The following is an 18,073-nucleotide window of genomic DNA, read 5'->3' as shown; positions in this document are numbered from 1 at the left end:
TCAAAGAAATCCTGTTATCGCCCGCAATATTTCCATGTGTTTTATTAAAAGTTTCATTAAATTAGAATGCAACCCTCATTATCTACTTTCTTTAAATGATATATTTTTTGAAACGAAAATATCAAAATGAAAATAAGGGAATAATAGTATTTTGTCTCTGATATCCTTTATGTAAAATGTAGTTGACATGGTCTTTACACTTATGCTTGTTTTTACACCCATGCACAGATGTCACATAATAAGATCCACGTGGCTAAGGCGAGGAGTGCATATGCATTTGAGTCTCACCGCCTGAGCTCGAATCTCATCCTCGTCAAAGAAATCCAATTTATCGCCTGCAATATTTCCATGTGTTTTATGAAAAGTTTCATTAAATTAGAATGAACCCTTTATTATCTACCTTTTTAAATGATATATGGTTAAAAACGAAAAGATCACAATGAAAATAAGGGAATAGTAATATATTGTCTCTGATATCCTTTATGTATAATGTTGTTGACATGGTCTTTAAACTTATGCTTGATTTTACACATGCATACTGTTTCCATGTTGTAAACATTGTTTACCGAAATAAATATATATATCCATATAATTTCATCATTGGTTAATTCAACGCAATATCTATGAAATGTGCAAATAAAGAAGGAACAACTTAAATCAACATATGTTTTTATTGCACAATGGTATTTTATCTATATTATATAAGATACTCCGTATGGAAATAGCGACGAGGTGGCCGAGTGGTTAAGGCGATGGACTGCTAATCCATTGGGGTCTCCCCGCGTGAGTTCGAATCTCATCCTCGTCGAACCATTTTTTTATATTGAAGATCTAACATAGACAAAATATAAGTAAGGAAAACAAAAAAAAGACTTTTCAGAAATCACACAATATTTTATATTAGTGAAAAGGATTGAAATCGACGCACTATAAATGTAATTTATGCGAAATTTATTCAGGAAACACTCCAGTATATACCTGTTTATCTATTGCACAATGGTGCGATGCCTATCAGAATTATATGAGGTACTCAATATGGATAATACCACTAGGTCGCCGTGTGGTTAAGGCGATGGAATGTTCTTTTCTTGCGGACAGCCCGGGTGAGTTCGAATCTCATCCTCATCGACAGCTTTTTTTTATTCGAAGAACTTAACATTGACAATGGTCAATTGAGGGAAGGGAAATAAAAAAAGGTTTTCACCTTACACTCAATCAATGTGTAAAATGAAAGAAAAAAATAAACGGACGCAATATTTATGAAATGTTTCATTTATTCAGGAAACACTCCAGTCGACATATTTTATATGATACATTGGTACTGTTTCTATGTCAATTATATGATGTATTCTAACATGATACAACGACGTAGTGGCGGGTCTCCCCGCGTGAGTTCGAATATCATCCTCGTCGGAACATTTTACTTCGAAATCGAAGCAATCGTTAACATAAGGAAAAAACGAGTCAAAGAATCTTCAAATCTCACACAATAAGATCCACGTGGCTAAGGCGAGGAGTGCATATGCATTTGGGTCTCGCCGCCTGAGATCGAATCTCACCCTCGTCGAATAAATCGAATTTATCGCCTGCAATATTTCCATGTGCTTTATGAAAAGTTTCATTAAATTAGAATGAACCCTTTATTATCTACCTTTTTAAATGATATATGGTTAAAAACGAAAAGATACTCTATATTATACATTGGTACTGTTTGTATGTCAATTATATGATGTATTCTAACATGATATAACGACGAGGTAGGCGATGGACTGCTTAGAATTTTAAGTCTCCTCGCGTGAGTTCGAATCTCATCCTCGTCGAATAAATCCAGTTTGTCCAGCAAGATTTTCACGCGCTTTGCGAAATTTCAATAAAATGGAATCATCACTCATTATCTACTTCTTTATAAAAATTCTGTGACACCAACATGGAAACAATGACTTTAGGAAACCGACAGTGTTGAAGAACAATATATGGTAAATGGCCGGTTATGAGAGCCCGCTAGATGATCATTTTCTACCTAATGTGCCATATATAGAGGAGTTTAAAGAATTCTTTCTGTTATAGTATGATGTATAATTCCAAGATGATTAGTCGGCGCCCAGAAGGGCGCCGACTATATTTGATATTACTTTAGAAATATTCCAACTAAGGGACTAGTTCATAAATTGCAGAACAATGCTTTAATGCTTTCAATAGTTTCCACGTTGCATGATAAAATATTAAGTTTAGTATGTTTTATAAAACTTTACATTGATAATGAAACCTTAAATTATAATAGCCCTGCTTATCATTTTGAAAATTTAGATTTTAAATACCAACTCAATCATAACAACTCGCCCATCTCCGAGATAGATACAGGCCGAGGTGTTCCGATTGATATCAACTCTACCAAATAGATGAAGGTTACACAGTACTATTACAATATCCTTTATATTTGTAAACCTCCTACGCAGTAATCTCCCTTGGTGACAGCAAAAATGCCGAGTTTTGAAAAATTAACCTTGAGCTTAATTGTTTGTTTTGAAAATATCATTCGAAAGAATAAACTCCAGATAATTCCCTCTTGAAGTATAGAATTTTTATCCCCGTTCTATATACTCCTTTGAGTGAAATGTGTTACAAAAACTTATACACAATATAAAGCAAGGAATTCACATAACATGCCGGTACAAAAAAGGTGAATTCCATGCTATTGAAATCTATGTATTAGACCATTGACTCTATTTCTTCCGAAGAAACATATGTATATTTTTGTTATAATTTAGTTTTAACGGAAAAAACAACAACAACAGAATATCTATAATTCCGGGCTTAAACTATTGTTACAATGTTATTAACCATAATGTTCTTCGAGCATATGTACACAATCATAAAAAAAATATCATCATTGAAATAATAACCATTTTTGATTATCTGAATGCACGTATTTCTTCTAATTTCATTGCGCCGGCTTGATGCTATGCACCAACTTTTTTCTTGTTTGTAATTGTTTTCAAATATTTTACTGACAAGAAAAGACGATTACTTATCACACCAAAGAAAAACTTTCAGGGAAAGTGTCCAGAAAAAAATTAATGAAAACAAACCACTTGGTTAAATGCTGGAAACATTAAGAACGCAGAATGTGCTGGGAATACAAATACTACCTGGGTCCGCCATGTTTGAAGTGATGTTGTTGTCCAGCGTTGGTCTGGGTGATTGTATTTAAGTTTAATATGGGGGTGTTGTCCAGCGTTGGTCTGGGCGATTGTATTAATGTTTGATGTGGGGGTGTTGTCCAGCGTTGGTTCGTGTTTTTGTATTTATGTTTGATTTTGGGGTGTTCTCCAGCATTCGTCTAAGTTATTGTATTTAAGTTGAAGTGGGTGTGTTGTCCAGCGTTGGTCTTGGTAATTGTGTTTATATTTGATGTGGGGGTGTTATCCAGCGTTAGTCTTGGTGATTGTATTTAAGTTGAAGTGGGGGTGTTGTCCAGCGTTGGTCTTGGTGATTGAATTATGTTTAAGTAGGGGTGGTATCCAGCGTTGGTCTTGGTGATTGTATTTATGTTTGATGTTGGAGTGTTGTCTACGGTTGGTTATAGTGATATTTATGTATGATGAGGGGGTGTTGTCCAGCGTTGATCTTGGTGATTGTATTTATATTTGATGTTAGAGTGCTTTCCAGAATTGGTATTGCCTGTTGTTTGAGTAATAATGTTTGATGTTTGATGCGGTATTGTCGTATTTTTGACTTGTTTACGTTTGGAAACACAAATTTAAAGGGCACGCTCATGTTTTTGTTAAATGCATTTTTGTATGACGAAATAAAGTGTGGCAAATCATAAGGAGTGTTAAAACTTAGATACCAAGAGCTAGAACCCTCCAGCAAATGTCTGTATTTGCTCAAAAATCGTCATTGCATACCACAGTTTTAATTAGCGTTAATAATGGCTATGAGCGATTCGAAGTGCGCCATTGGTCGATTGACATTATTACGTGATGTTTTCAATGCATTGTCCAGAGGTCAACCTATCCAGCACTTTTTGTATTTAAGTCCTGTTTTCTATTTCTTTCTTGACGTTAGCGGCGTTCGCTCGTATTCCCACTAAAACCAAAATACTTATGTATACTTTAATAAATATTTTTTCCAAAAACCATGAGCGAGTCCCTCTAAGGCCTAACAGAAACGTAACAAGAACACACAACGTGACAATACAAAGAATACTGATAACATATGCATTAGAATATCTTGATTAAGAACTATTTATTAATTAATTATATTCAAATTGTCAAATCTTGTTAAAATTTTAATAACGCAAACTAATGTAAGAACGTGGCACATTAAGGATGCGACTGCCCCAAGTTTATTTCCTAATAACGAGAGAAAATTTCCGGTCTTGCTGTAAGAAAAGATTTCAGCACTGATATGCCATGAAAGATGAAATCAATATCAATATCAATATGAATAAGGAAGTATCAGTTTTCGTCTTAAATTTGACCAATTTTCTGGTAAAATTTGGACTGAGTATTAATGTGTGAGTGGATATGTTTATTTATTTGCAATGTCGACGTTAGATCCACAAGCCGCCAGTGCTGCTGGGGCCATTAAAACTGTTTCATTTACTGAAAATGACCTTGAAATAGAAGATATTCCTTTAAATCATATAACTGGAGAAAACCCAACTCGTAATTATTACAAAGAGATCCCAACAATTGTTATTGACACAACGGACGAGAATAAAGATGATGAACCGGTGACGCTTCACCGAAAGGATGCGCGCTTCTGTGAACCGGCAATGGCGGAGGCGGTGACGGACGACGACTTCCGCTACTCGAAGTACCTGCAGCCACAGAGCACCTTTCACCGGAAAGAGATGTTAGGCAGCGAAAAGATGATCAGTGACGAGGTAACTATCAAATGCGTCCATGAAAGCATTCTTTTAAACTTGTAAATGTCTGACCTCAGATAACCTACTGATAGCAAAAATATATTTTGTCTTTGAAGAAACTTCTGAAGGACCCGTCTTACGATATGTATATACTATGGCATAAGTATTTGTATAACGCACGTCAACATAATTTTCTCGTTTACGATTGTGATTTTCATTCCATTTTTGGTGCATGTTTAACGATTTATCACTCGCCTTTAAATCAATTAGGAGCTGCGTTTTGCGGCCACTCTTGTCCACGACGCAATGGAGGGTCGCACCGTGGACATCAAGACGGAAGCGAGATACGTCAGGTAGTCGGTGTTTATATAAAAGCATAATAATTTTAACAGGTCAATCTGGGTTGGTCATGTGCATAATTCGCTAGCATCTTGCATATGACCGTAATGTTATAAGTCGAAGAAAAATGTAGTGCCCGAAAAATATTACATTTTAGGCAACATAGTTACTACCTTGGCAAAAGAGGGTTTATAATTATTTGAGTTTTGGTCTACTTTGCTCGTTTATGTATTTTCCTTGTATTATTGAAACACTAGAATCTCACACTTAGCACTATGACGTCACGTTTGTGTCTTCTCACAGGTCTTACAACCTGTACAAGGGCTGGCCGTTGACGTATCTGCTATATGTGGCCATCTCCATCAACTTGTCCCTTGTGATATTCGAGGAGCCAGCCGACCCCGCCCTAAGTCTACCCATACACGTAATGTGTCTACAAGATAAACAATATAATTATTATTTATACAGAATTATTCATTAACATGTTTTTGTGTTCCCTTTGGAAGCATTTTGAACGTGTATTCAAATTGAATTGCCCTCGCTGTATATATTGTATCAAAGGCAAATAAAATAATTAATTAATAATTATAGAAGTATTAAGATAAGTTAGCTATGAAAGCTTTAATAGCGTCACATAGTTTTATTATGTCTCAATAAAATATTTGCTTTTATGATCGCTAAAAATGTGCGGCCCTCTGTACCGCAGGTGACGATGCCTGTAGAAGCGCTGTGTCTTATCTACTTCATCATCCGTACAGTCCACCACTATCACTGGCGAAGAACTAGCCGCTTCTTCAGGGACCTGAAAAATATCTGCATCATCGCCATCATTGCGGTCAGTATACATACTGTATAGTCGGTGTTATATGCAGTACGTGCACAATGTTATTTCCAATATAATTGTATTATGATGGTATGGACGTTATATAAAGTTGTGAAGGTGTAACTGTTCTACCTTCGACCTCAGTATCGATACTTTCTTATGACCCCACAATACCTTGAGCGGCATCAAATTCGACTCGGAACAGCCCACATATGCTCATAAAATAAATAAACGAGCAATTATATAACTTTACAGTTGATTGTGGTAGACATGATAGTGTATCTTATCTGGTTGAGGGCAGTCCCGAACGGACATCATGTCCGGTTTTCCCGTATCCTCCGGCCACTAGTCCTTGTCAACTTCTCCGACGGCAGACAGGTACGCACACGATTCTTAATCGTCGGAGCTGGTGTATTTGTCATTGTTTCATGGCTTTACAGGACGGATTGTTTTCTCAATTAGTGTCAATAACGTGTCATCATTCCATATGCAAGTGTATGTGTCCGATAGTAACAAAATTTGCATAAACATTCTTTTTCACTTTGCCGGGAGTTTAGTTTAAACTGATAGAGAAAAATACTCGGTTGCCGAGACCTAACTATTCCTCGCAAATGTTCGTCCTTCTCGCAGATTCGAAGAGCGTGGAGGAATATGCGGCGGACCATTAAGGAAATCATTCACGTCATAGTTCTCTTCTACTTCTTCATCTTCGTCTTCGCTGTAATAGCCCTCCAGATCTTTTCGTCAAGGTAAGTTTTAGTATAAAATAAAAGATGCAACGAATAATTTGAGAGGAAACTGAGGAAATAACGAGAAATTCACACATTACGGAACAAGTGATTAACACTAGCAGATGTCATCCAGCGAATTTGATATACTGGTTCTGTAAGGAATTTTGGAAAAAAACAATGATTCGGACATATGATAAAAGCGTTTCCACTATACCCATTCATAACAGGCACTTTATTTAACATTGTAGTCGCAATTTCAGCGTTGCGTCGTTCTTCAAATTTCCGTCAAGTTGAAATTGTGGCCAAGGAGTGCATTATTAAAATACAAGCAAATCTAAAATATTTCACGTGTGTAGAAGCAGAAAATAGGATAGTTCTTTATAGGCTAAGAAACTTTTTCATATCTTTTCTGTGACCCGTGGTTACACATGTGAGAACCCCTTTGAAGTAACCTTGCAAATATACATATGAAAAACCTCCAAACGAATCCGGAAATACTTACTGAACCAGTAAGAGAATGGAGATAAAGAAGGTTGGACAAAATTGAACATTGCTGCTATTGAACATTGCTAAGAATATTTGTACCTTGTTCCGTTTCGCCCTCAGGTCGGACATGCAGTTCCCGGACGGACGGCCGTACTTCAAGACGTACTTCGAATGTGTGTGGGAACTATATGTCCTCGTCACCACCTCAAATAATCCAGACGTCACGTAAGAGTTAGGTCATGCATTGGACAACGGAAAATGTTGAAAATACTCAATAATTAACCATATTATATAGGATCTAGCACTTGTTATCAATTAATTCAAGATTTTATTAAACGAGTTCATGAAATTTGTAAGTAAGCGTGCAGACCAACAAATTTCATGGACGAGTATAATGAAATCTTGAAATAAATGACAACGAGTGTCAGATAGTTTTTATCACATGCTTAAAACAGCGTTTTAAAGATATTACCAATTTAGTAACACTTTCTGAACCCGTTGTTTGGCAGCCAATGTACTCCGAGAGGAATGTCATCGATGCGCAATGGAAAAAGTATTAAATGAAAATGACAAAATAGCAAGTAGTTGTAAGTTTCAAGTTCAAGTTTTAATTCTGATTAAGCCGTTAACAATTCACAAAGATAAAAATGAGTAGTTAAAAATCCAACAACATGAATAACGAACAAAAAACAATGACTAAAAGTACATAATTTGATGACGTCACACTGAGAGTACATGTATTGATGCAATTTGTGACCTACATAGGTCTGTCAAGTTTTTCTGTGTGCACGGATTTAAAAGTTATTCGCTGTCGCTTTCTGCGATGATTATGTGGCATTTTCATGGTGTAAATCATAACATGCAGATTATGATGGCGAAGCGGTACATGATGTTGAAAGTTCCACCAAGAATTTTTCCAGTGAACATGTTGTTCAAGCCGCTGGAATGTGTACTGAGAAGCCTTTGCTGCGGCATTCGTTTTTGTGTTTATCGTAAACGACAACTGATTAAACTGGCAGACTAGTAGACGCCATTTTAATTACAAACAATGCGGAGGGATATCTAGGTCACGTGTGATAGGTCTAGCCAATAGAATAGTCTGATAGGTTATCTTACACATGTGTCAGATGAAAACTATTCGTAATGGGTATATTACACAGAAATTAAGGATAAGCATGTGATAAATTGTACATTCTGCTTAACACTATTTTAAATATATGAAATTATATAAGCAAAACGAATTTCATAAAAAAATATTCGATTTATTGCTTGATTCGTTTACTTATTGATCAAACAATGGATTTCTTCCTCTATATCGACTTGTTTATTGATTGGTTAATGAAACATTTTTGACGTTAGGATCCCAGCGCTAACAAAGAGCCGCTTCTACTGCATCTTCTTCTCTGTTTACATCGTGGTGTGCTTCTATATGTTGCTCAACGTCTTCCTCGCCGTCGCTTACCATAGCTACAACGAGAACATGAAGGTAAACCAGTAATGCAGTTGTGGAAACCTATAACGTCAAGTGTTCCACGGATGGATATTTTAAGTTTTTCTTACCGTGTGGCCTTGTGGTTAAGGCTTCGGTTTTCTAAAAAAATCTTGACTTTACTGCCCCCCCCCCACACTTAAACTGAAATATTTTGTTATACTGTCATTTAATTTTTTCTGCAATTTTAGTATCATAGACTTAACTAGTGATAAAATAATGCATTCAGATGCTTTGCTGGGAAAACTAATTTTTGGTTTAAAAACATGAGCGAGTCCCTTCAGTTGCTGTTCAGAAATTGAAATAGCTCACAGAAAAAACAAAGAATCAGAATTAACCAGATAAAACTGTTTGCGATAATAGCCTTAACAAATCTAGAAATCAATATTAAACGTCAATACTGTGAGTCAACTTTCAGAGGAAGTAACTTGGACTAGATAGCCGTCACAAGTGTTCTATTAGCGATATTTTTTCTCTAATTTTTCTTGCATTTTGTTGTGCTTATTTTTTTTATTTTTACACTTTTAACGATTTGAGTAGTGTGAAACTTTAGGCGTGAATCCAAAGGTTATTTAAAAGATATATTTTTTACGCCGATGATGTACTTTTTACTATGAACTACAGTAACTCAACACTTTCTCAGTAAACATACTTGGCGTTTATAACACATGTAATTAGCATTTTTGGAAATTTACCATTTCATAACGAAACGATTGCTTTCTGGTGAACTTTATTTTGTCATGTAAACCTGTTCAACACTGTTTTGTAAATAATTCACTTTTCATATTGAATGAAAATACAGATGAATATGTTACGTTTGCGTGGGGGTATGACGGTAAATCAGTTAATGTAATGGCTTTTTAACCTCGGGGCGTTTTTGTAGAACGAAATTAGACGCAGTTCCCGAGAGAAGAAAAAGAAGCTAGGACAGGCGTTCGATGTGATCAAGATTGACCACAATGGAATGGAAATGGTTACCTATCGCACGTGGAAGCGCCTCATGGGGCTCGCAAAACCGGGCCTCTCGAAGAACCAGGTCGATCTTCTCATGTTGATTTTGGATATGGACAGATCTGGTCATATAGGTGAACACTCTCATATTCTCTGGCTCATTTTTTTCTTTAAAAAAACACAACAGTTTTCACATTGTATTTAAACTCGTAAGTATTTAACAATGACGATTTTTAACAGTACATTGGAAACTCCTCGGCCATTTTGCATCGAAAACAACATCGGATGTATGCCGTTACATCAGTAGAAGTAGTTCATAAAAATAAATAAGAGTATTGATTAATTGTAGTATTTAACGTGTACTTTGTATATTAGTTTAAAATGATTGCCAGTGCAGCGAATTATTGAATAAATTATTCAGACTCCCAAGAATAAAGTGATCAAGTTTAACTGCTAAATTGAAATTACTGCGCGATCTACTTGCAGCGTAGTTAAAACGTAAAGACTTCTGACATTGCAATCCGTCCAAATACATCCGAGATTGCTTTTGATGAAAAATGGCCGAGGAGTTCCGAATGATAACAGTATTATGATAAAACAATTAAACCGACAGCCTTTTCACGAAAATTATTGCTTATTTAATTTATCTTCAATCGTTTATGTAACACTTGATTTAGCAGCGACCTTAAATATTTAATCAAAGAATTTCTTCCGTTCAGGTCGGCGCGAGTTTATGAATGTCGCCGATCTTCTCAATGTTCCTGTGTCTGAAGTTGAAGACCGGATAACTTGGTTGGAGAAAGTAGTTCCTCAATTATACAACTCGAGGCCCAGTGAATACTTGAGGTCATTTGTAGATAGCGTGTAAGGAATTAATCAATACATTTCTTATTTTTTTATTGTTTAAATTTATGTATAGTATATACAAATTATTATGCTAAATAAATTTAATGGCTTTAAATATTCGCAATTCTGTTTATAACATATATGTAATGACCTTCAGCAATAAATCCTGATTGTATCGTTTCATTTCTTCTCATAAAAAATGAGAACTTCTCGATATGTAATTATTTACAGGTTTTTCAAACTGATGTACGATATCATAGTTCTGATTGAGATATTCCTGATTGGTTTCGCAGTGGAAGGGGAATCCGTGCCTTTCTGTCTACTCTTTAGCATTGAGATATTACTCAAGGTGTACACGTTCGGGCCTAAACAGTACTTTCGAGATTCAAGCAATTGGTACGAATTTAATATGACTTTTATGAATAAATAAATTGATTTAATACTGATGTGAAGTGACACATAACAATAATCACTTTTCAAATTGAAACTTGAAATATGTCATAAATGTCATATGTCTAAGTTCATAACTTTTCGGATAACATTTCAGGTTCGACGTTGCAATAACGTCGCTTGCTTTGGTGTTTCTCGTTATCGGCTCTGCTTATTCTCCGAAAGGTTAGTATTAAGATTTCTTTTTAAATTTCAAACTATCCTTTATATTTCACAATTTAAAAAACCTTGGACAAATTAATTCAGGATAAAAAAAACTGTATATTTTGAACTTGATGCAGATTGTTAATTGCACTGTATAGCACATTCTGAAAAAAAAGCTCATTCGGAAGCAAAATATTCATCCAAAGTATGAAAACAACATCCTCTGTTCATTGATTGTTTATCGGTTCATTTTATGGAAACTAGTTATTAATACATTTACTCATCCTTATATAGACCAGACCAGCGTCGTTGTATTGCGAGAAATATCTCAGACTGTCAAGGTTATGCGGATATTCCGAATTCTTCGCCTCCTTGTTCAAATCCAAAGGTACACTGTTCTTATTTAACGGTTAACGCCGACACATTTGCATGAGTAATGCAAATTCATTCAAATGCGCAACGCCGTATGTGTAACAATTGTATAATGTATTGATTTTTGTTAGAATTCCTTAGTTAATCAAACTGTTTCTGTTTCAGATTCAAAATCATAACAAACACGCTAGTCAACATTTCCTTGGCCATTTTGATGTATTGCGGCATACTTTTCGTAAGCCAAATAACATTAGTTTTATTCTTCCGAAAGAATATTCATGCAAAAAGCTACAGAAACAAGCTCAGTAGCAGAAAGTTTTAACATAGTCCCGGTTTAGTGGCACTGGGTAAACGCCAAAGACATAGAACATACAATCACAAACAAGAAACATAGAAGAACAGCACAAAACTCTACAAACAGCACAGTGCATACATACTATAAATAAAAAATAGGTATGTTTATCAAGAATTGTTAGGTACCGCCTTGGAACGGTCTGTAAAATGTAAATAAGACCCACTCAATAAGATCAGTTTTAGAATAAATTATTTTTTATTATAATTTCTTATACAATTCTGTAAATCCAGCCTTTCAATAGAGGTATGGATGCGAATTTTATTTTCTATACACATTTCAGATTATATTTTACATCTTCGCTATCATCGGGTTGGAATTGTTCAAGGGCAGAATTAAGACGTTCAATTCGATCCCGACAAACACAACTGACCCCTCATTGCTTTACTGCGGAAACGAAGTCCTAAAAGACAGCGCCTTTCATGAAAGCAACTATTGTTATCTGAATTTTAACGACATCGGCAGCGCTACCCTTGTCCTCTGTACTATCTTGTTCGATAACAACTGGGACAGTAAAGAAATAATTTATTATATTTTTTAATTATTCCTTCTAAATTCGGCAGAATTTCACTTAACTTTGAATAGTATCGCATCACACCTTTAACACTCGGTAAAACATTGTCATTGCTTGTAAATTCTAAATTCTAACGAAATTAATGATATATTACTGAATTTTTATATACGTCGATTATACTAAAAGTAAATTAATTTAATTTCAATTTATGTTCATTATTATTTCAGTTGTCACCAACGGGTTCGTGCTAGTGACAAATAAAGCGACCCGGGCGTACTTCGCCATCTTTTACGCATGTGTCACCGTAGTCGTTATGAAGTAAGATGTGCAGTCATTCCATATTTTTATGCGTATGTGGTCTGTTTGTGCTGTTCGAACGTGTGTATATTGTGTTTTAACGTTTGTGTCTCTTGTTCAGTGTAGATTAGGCCATTGCCTTGTGCCTCAAAACGGGGTTTGTATTTGAATGTTGTCTATTGTTAAAGGATTAGTTCGTTACTGTTAAAGGATTAGTTCGTTATTGTTAAAGGATTAGTTCGTTACTGTTAAAGGATTAGTTCGTTATTGTTAAAGGATTAGTTCGTTATTGTTAAAGGATTAGTTCGTTACTGTTAAAGGATTAGTTCGTTACGGTTAAAGGATAAGTTCGTTATTGTTAAAGGATTAGTTCGTTATTGTTAAAGGATTAGTTCGTTACTGTTAAAGGATTAGTTCGTTACGGTTAAAGGATAAGTTCGTTATTGTTAAAGGATTAGTTCGTTATATGGCCTGTTTCAATAAAGACATTAAGGCTTGTAAATTTACAGGCATTTGCCAGTTTGGCGTTAACTGCGTTTCAACAGAAATATCGTTAGAACATTTATCACATAGATTCTGCCCTTAACTGTACGTGTTTCCACGAGCACTCTTAAGCAGCAGAAGGTTTACGACCAAGATATCGGATTGAAACATGGCCCAGCATTGCAGTATCTTTTTTTCTATTAAATGATTTGTAACTATTAGATAGTCTAGCTGCTGGATAACTTCTTGTAGTTTCCATGGCAATATAACAAACTTGTTACTGTGCTCTTTTACCTTTTGTCCTGTTTTAGCATTATGACGGCGTTTATCGTGGACATGTTCATGTACGAGTACACGATACAGAAGGATGGCAAAGTCGACTCCACCGTCGAGAAGAAGATCAAAGAACTGGGACTTGGCATCGACGCCGAAACGTATGCTAATCAATTAAGCGTATTTCCTTAAACTATATTCTTATCAACATTTGTATAATTTTCAATCGAGTATCAAAAAAACTATTATTGTCCCTTGTAGAGAAAGGTCGAACAATTTGATGAAAGTTTGTTGTGAGCCGAAACTGATACAGAACTGGAATCATTTTTATCAATTTTATTTTTTTAACAATCTTATAAATAACATATATATAGTTTTTCAATCGAGTATTTTTATCCCTTGTCGTATTGGATGAACAGTTGTAGTTAGCCGAAACTGATACAGAACTGTTACCTGTACAACTTTATATGTTTTTCCCTCTAGAGGCTTAGAGATATCACAGCCAATGTCAGATGAGCAGATGTCCGAATTAATGGAGGGTAATAATATCAAACTGCCTCCTGTCCACCCTTGGATTGAGAAATCAACACCCAGAGGTATTTGCCGTACGTTTAAACTTATTTACAATAACTCGAGGTCTTCGATTTAATCGGCAATTTTGGTTATGGTTTCTCAAAACTATTTGAAACTCTGAATAAGTTGCCTGTGTTATTGCGGTAATGACGGACGGGGGACGTAGATGATATACACGTACATGAAAGATTTATACATCAAAATGGAGCACATTACATTATTTATTAATAAAACCATGCCAGTTGACAAACCATATAATAACATGAACAGCAGAAGATGAAAATATTTCACGAACAAGATGAAACTTTTATTTCAACGGTTACATCACTTCATTCTTAATTTAATATGTTCTGTATTTTTTACGTGAAAAAATATACTTTCACTTAGTTTTTGTAATGCCTCTCTTTCGCTGGATGTTAACTCTTCTGAAACTGTTTGTGACGATCCTGATGTGGTGTTTTCACTGGATACGACTGTCTTTGGCCACATTAACCGTGCTCGAGAATTGAAAATAGAAAGCATACAGCTGGGAATACTTGAAGTGTTAATAGCCTCTAAATATACAGGTAAAATTGGAACATTCGATGACAATGCCTGGCGTATCTCTTTCAAACACCATTCACTTCTTACAAAATGTTCAGAAATGACACAAACAGTGACAAAGCTGTTTTGTACAGCTTTTGTTATCCCTTCATCTAAATATTCACCGATTTGAAAATTCCTATCGCTAAATACTATCGTTTCGTTGAAATCATTCGAATTTTTTTCGAGTTTCCTTTTAAGATTTGGATACAGTTTTCCTATAACGAACTCCGTGTCTTCAGATGAATACGAAAGAAAGACAGCATGATTCAGTGTGTTATTCCTGCAGTAGTTTATTGTATAACTGCTAATGGCCTGTTTACGTCTCAGTTTGCAGACTAGAAACACAGCAATACCCGCCAGAGCAATAACGCTACATCCAGCTATCAGGAATGTTTTCCAGTAGACCATGGCTTGTTCCTCATTGCAAATATTTTCTATATCCTCTGGGATAGTTTGAACAGTTTCGGGAGTTAAAAAATACGATTTTTCACTTTTGGTACATGTAAGGGAAAAGTTTAAATTCTGGACAGAAATAAATCTGATTACATTACAGGAACAATCAAGTTGATTTCCATTCAGCAGTACAGAAAGTGTGTTTGTTTTGGTGACAGCAATAACGTTTGTTATGAAACGAGGATTGATGGTTTTGAAGTTGTTGTTACTCAAGTCAATTGTCTTTAGAATTTTATTTCCCGCTATATCTACGTCAAAGTCAGTCAATCGATTATGGGAAACGTTCAATAGCTGAATGTTTGGGTTATTTGTGATGAATGCCACGGGTAGCTTTATAATACCGTTGGCCGCAATATTAAGCTCTCGTAGATGTGGTATGTTGGTAACTAGAGTCGATAGCTGATATTCAGTAAAATATTGAAGCTTCAAGTCTTCAATTAAAAGAACTTCAACCTTCGGCATGTCGTTAAATGAATGTGGGTTAACCGCTGGTCCATCGGGTGTAACCTTTAGATGTGAAATATCAAAATAATGCAATTGTTTCAAACCGGAAAAAGGTCCCAGAGGGTTTGAAGTTTGGCCATGCGATGCTAGAAAATATTTTAAATGGTTCTGTTCATTAATACAAAAGCCCTTGGAAGTATGCCAGAAAAATGCTGTCAACAATGATGATCGCATGAAAAGCGATGTCAATTGGCTTGGTACTAGCATGCATCCTCTGTCGTCTGTATTTTGCCACTTTTGACATATTTCCGATCGTTTTCTAAAAGGAAGTGGTTCTTCGGGATACATTGCACCTTCAGAAGCACGGGCAAAACTAGGCCAGTTATCGAGCTTCAACACCTCTAATCTGTGGAGAGTCAACATTGTTGACATGCAGTTAATGGTGCCAAACATGTTAGTCCCGGACATATTTAAAACACGTAAATGTTGAGTTTGTTCAAACGAATCTTCTATAGTCCGTATTCTTATCCAACTGATGTCTAAAACTCTCAGGTATGTTGTATTCAGGTTTCGGAAAAACGGATATTGCAAACTGGCGGACTTCAGCAGCTTCGCATTATGTATGCCACTAAGATTTAACGTGTGTAGATGAGGTGTCGTCAAGTTTAGCAAACTATCTGTTACTTTCTGCAATGTTAAGTTGCTGTTCAGAGATAAATCCAGTTTCTTTAACGAAGACAAGACGGCGAACGCTTTAGGTTCTATGTCGACAATGTTACAGTTTCTAAATGTCAAGTTTTCCAATGATTTCATCAAGGAAATGAACTGGGACGTAATTCTCTCACCAACTCCAGTGTCTGCAACTTGAAGCTCAACAACATGGCGAAAAGGTTTATCAATGTCAAGCAAGGACCGCCATGCACCTTTTCCGAACAGATGAAGGACGACAACATCATCGAAGAAATGTTCGTTCAGCTCATTTAAAGGCAAATGTTCTTTCGTTGTGCAATATAAAGAAACATTTTCGTGACTGTTGTAACATTTACAATCGCCTACTGACAGATTTCTCATGAGTCTATCACAGCTTTCTGCACAAACACTATCATATACAGTCATATACATAAAAATAACTAGTGTCAAGTTCTCTTTCATTTTAGCCCTAATTATCCTGTCACATTACTTCCTTAACACGATTTTTAACTTATGTAAAAACACATCATGTTTATCATTAAAACCAAAAACACATAAACAAAAATGAAAGAATGAACTAATCACTTTTATAAGTTATCCCGTTATTATCCTAACATGAATCATACACAACTACTTTGAAAGGTAAAGTATATCTGAAAGTTAAACCCATAAACACTTCCAATTATCTACATGCACACGATTGACGAAAACACTTGCGTATCATCTTACCCTGGCTTGCCAACATGCAGTGTGATCATGACTTTCACTTTGTATAACCAAATACTGATCATGGTTGATCTCACTCAAAATAATTAACTGGGGGGGGGGGGGGTAATGTTAGTAGTAATGTATACAGAAGCGTACTGGTATCTTGTATACATTTACATTTACCAAGGTGATATCCCATCATTTATCGGTAAAACTATTTTGATGCGTATTTGTACTGTGGTGTTTGTTATTGTGTATGTGGAGTTCATACGTTTGTGTTTAATTCATTGTTTGGTCCTTTGCATGGTGCACCTAGACAGATTTATTTTAGAATTTTTGACTTCTTGGATTGTCCCAGAAGTTTTCATTGTATTATTGTGAAACCCATGGTTTCAACCTGAAATGTGTCTCAGGAATCTGAAACCGTATTTCATCGATATGTGTCCAGTACTGAATCCATCAGTACCACAGAAGGCCTGTATTGCTCAATGTTTTCATTTAAACTGTGAAGTGAGTTATATAATTTTACTGATGTATTTATATATGTTTTTGTCAGGTTTTCGTAACGCCGAAATAAGATTTTCAACATTCAGCTCGTACGTAAATAAGAGAAAGAGTTCTATCCCAACGCTAAACAAGTTTGACGGTATACGATTTCACATCAAGAAGAAGGGTATGTGGTATTATCCCTTTATTTTAGTCACAGCAAACAGATATACATAATTTATATTCACCATGATTTAATATATATATGTAATTTTCGTTCTCAATTCAATGCGATCGTTTCTATACATTTTTCTTGGACCTGACAAGTCATCAGGTGATTTTTTTTTTCATGAACACGTACACCTATCTTATTTCAGGTTGGACGAAGATCGAGGTTCTGCTTCAGCAGTTATATGATGGGGAAGGTGATGTTGATACCACCATCGACTTCAAGGACAGGAGCGAGGAGAATAAGGCGAAGACGATGCTCGCGTAGAAACACTCTATTAACGGACAAACAAGCACAGGGTTTAAATATTGAATTGGATATGATGAATGCTTATAATCGTTTTCAATTTATTTTATTGAGGTTTAATAAAACATCTCAAGCAAACCTTGAGAATATTTATCAAAATAAACATTATTACGTATTAAGTGGACACTTTTGGTTTCATTGTTAGCATTTTAAAATGAATCATTTTATCAATGGTT

The 18,073-nt window shown here is 35.5% G+C and overlaps 1 protein-coding gene and 1 non-coding gene across 2 annotated transcripts; both read left to right on the top strand.

Annotated features, from left to right (window-relative positions):
- Window positions 1-726: 726 nt before the first annotated feature.
- Window positions 727-808, top strand: Trnas-gcu (transfer RNA serine (anticodon GCU)). The gene has a single exon. It is a non-coding gene; the product is annotated as a tRNA-Ser (tRNA).
- Window positions 809-4,530: 3,722 nt separating this feature from the next.
- LOC128207345 (uncharacterized) lies at window positions 4,531-18,064 on the top strand. The gene is made up of 20 exons (XM_052910206.1): window positions 4,531-4,891; window positions 5,144-5,226; window positions 5,516-5,636; window positions 5,919-6,047; window positions 6,291-6,413; window positions 6,666-6,784; window positions 7,373-7,477; window positions 8,612-8,738; window positions 9,625-9,826; window positions 10,412-10,556; window positions 10,770-10,934; window positions 11,086-11,153; window positions 11,427-11,520; window positions 11,670-11,739; window positions 12,140-12,368; window positions 12,598-12,688; window positions 13,462-13,584; window positions 13,907-14,019; window positions 17,433-17,549; window positions 17,740-18,064. The coding sequence occupies exons 1-20, from the start codon at window positions 4,547-4,549 to the stop codon at window positions 17,856-17,858; spliced, it is 2,688 nt and encodes an 895-aa protein (XP_052766166.1). The 5' UTR covers window positions 4,531-4,546; the 3' UTR covers window positions 17,859-18,064.
- Window positions 18,065-18,073: the final 9 nt, after the last annotated feature.

Source organism: Mya arenaria, chromosome 11 (genome assembly GCF_026914265.1).
Source record: "Mya arenaria isolate MELC-2E11 chromosome 11, ASM2691426v1".
NCBI classification, from domain to species: Eukaryota; Metazoa; Mollusca; class Bivalvia; order Myida; family Myidae; genus Mya; species Mya arenaria.
Note: the sequence above shows the minus strand (reverse complement) of the source record. Positions and strands in the feature narration are given on the sequence as shown.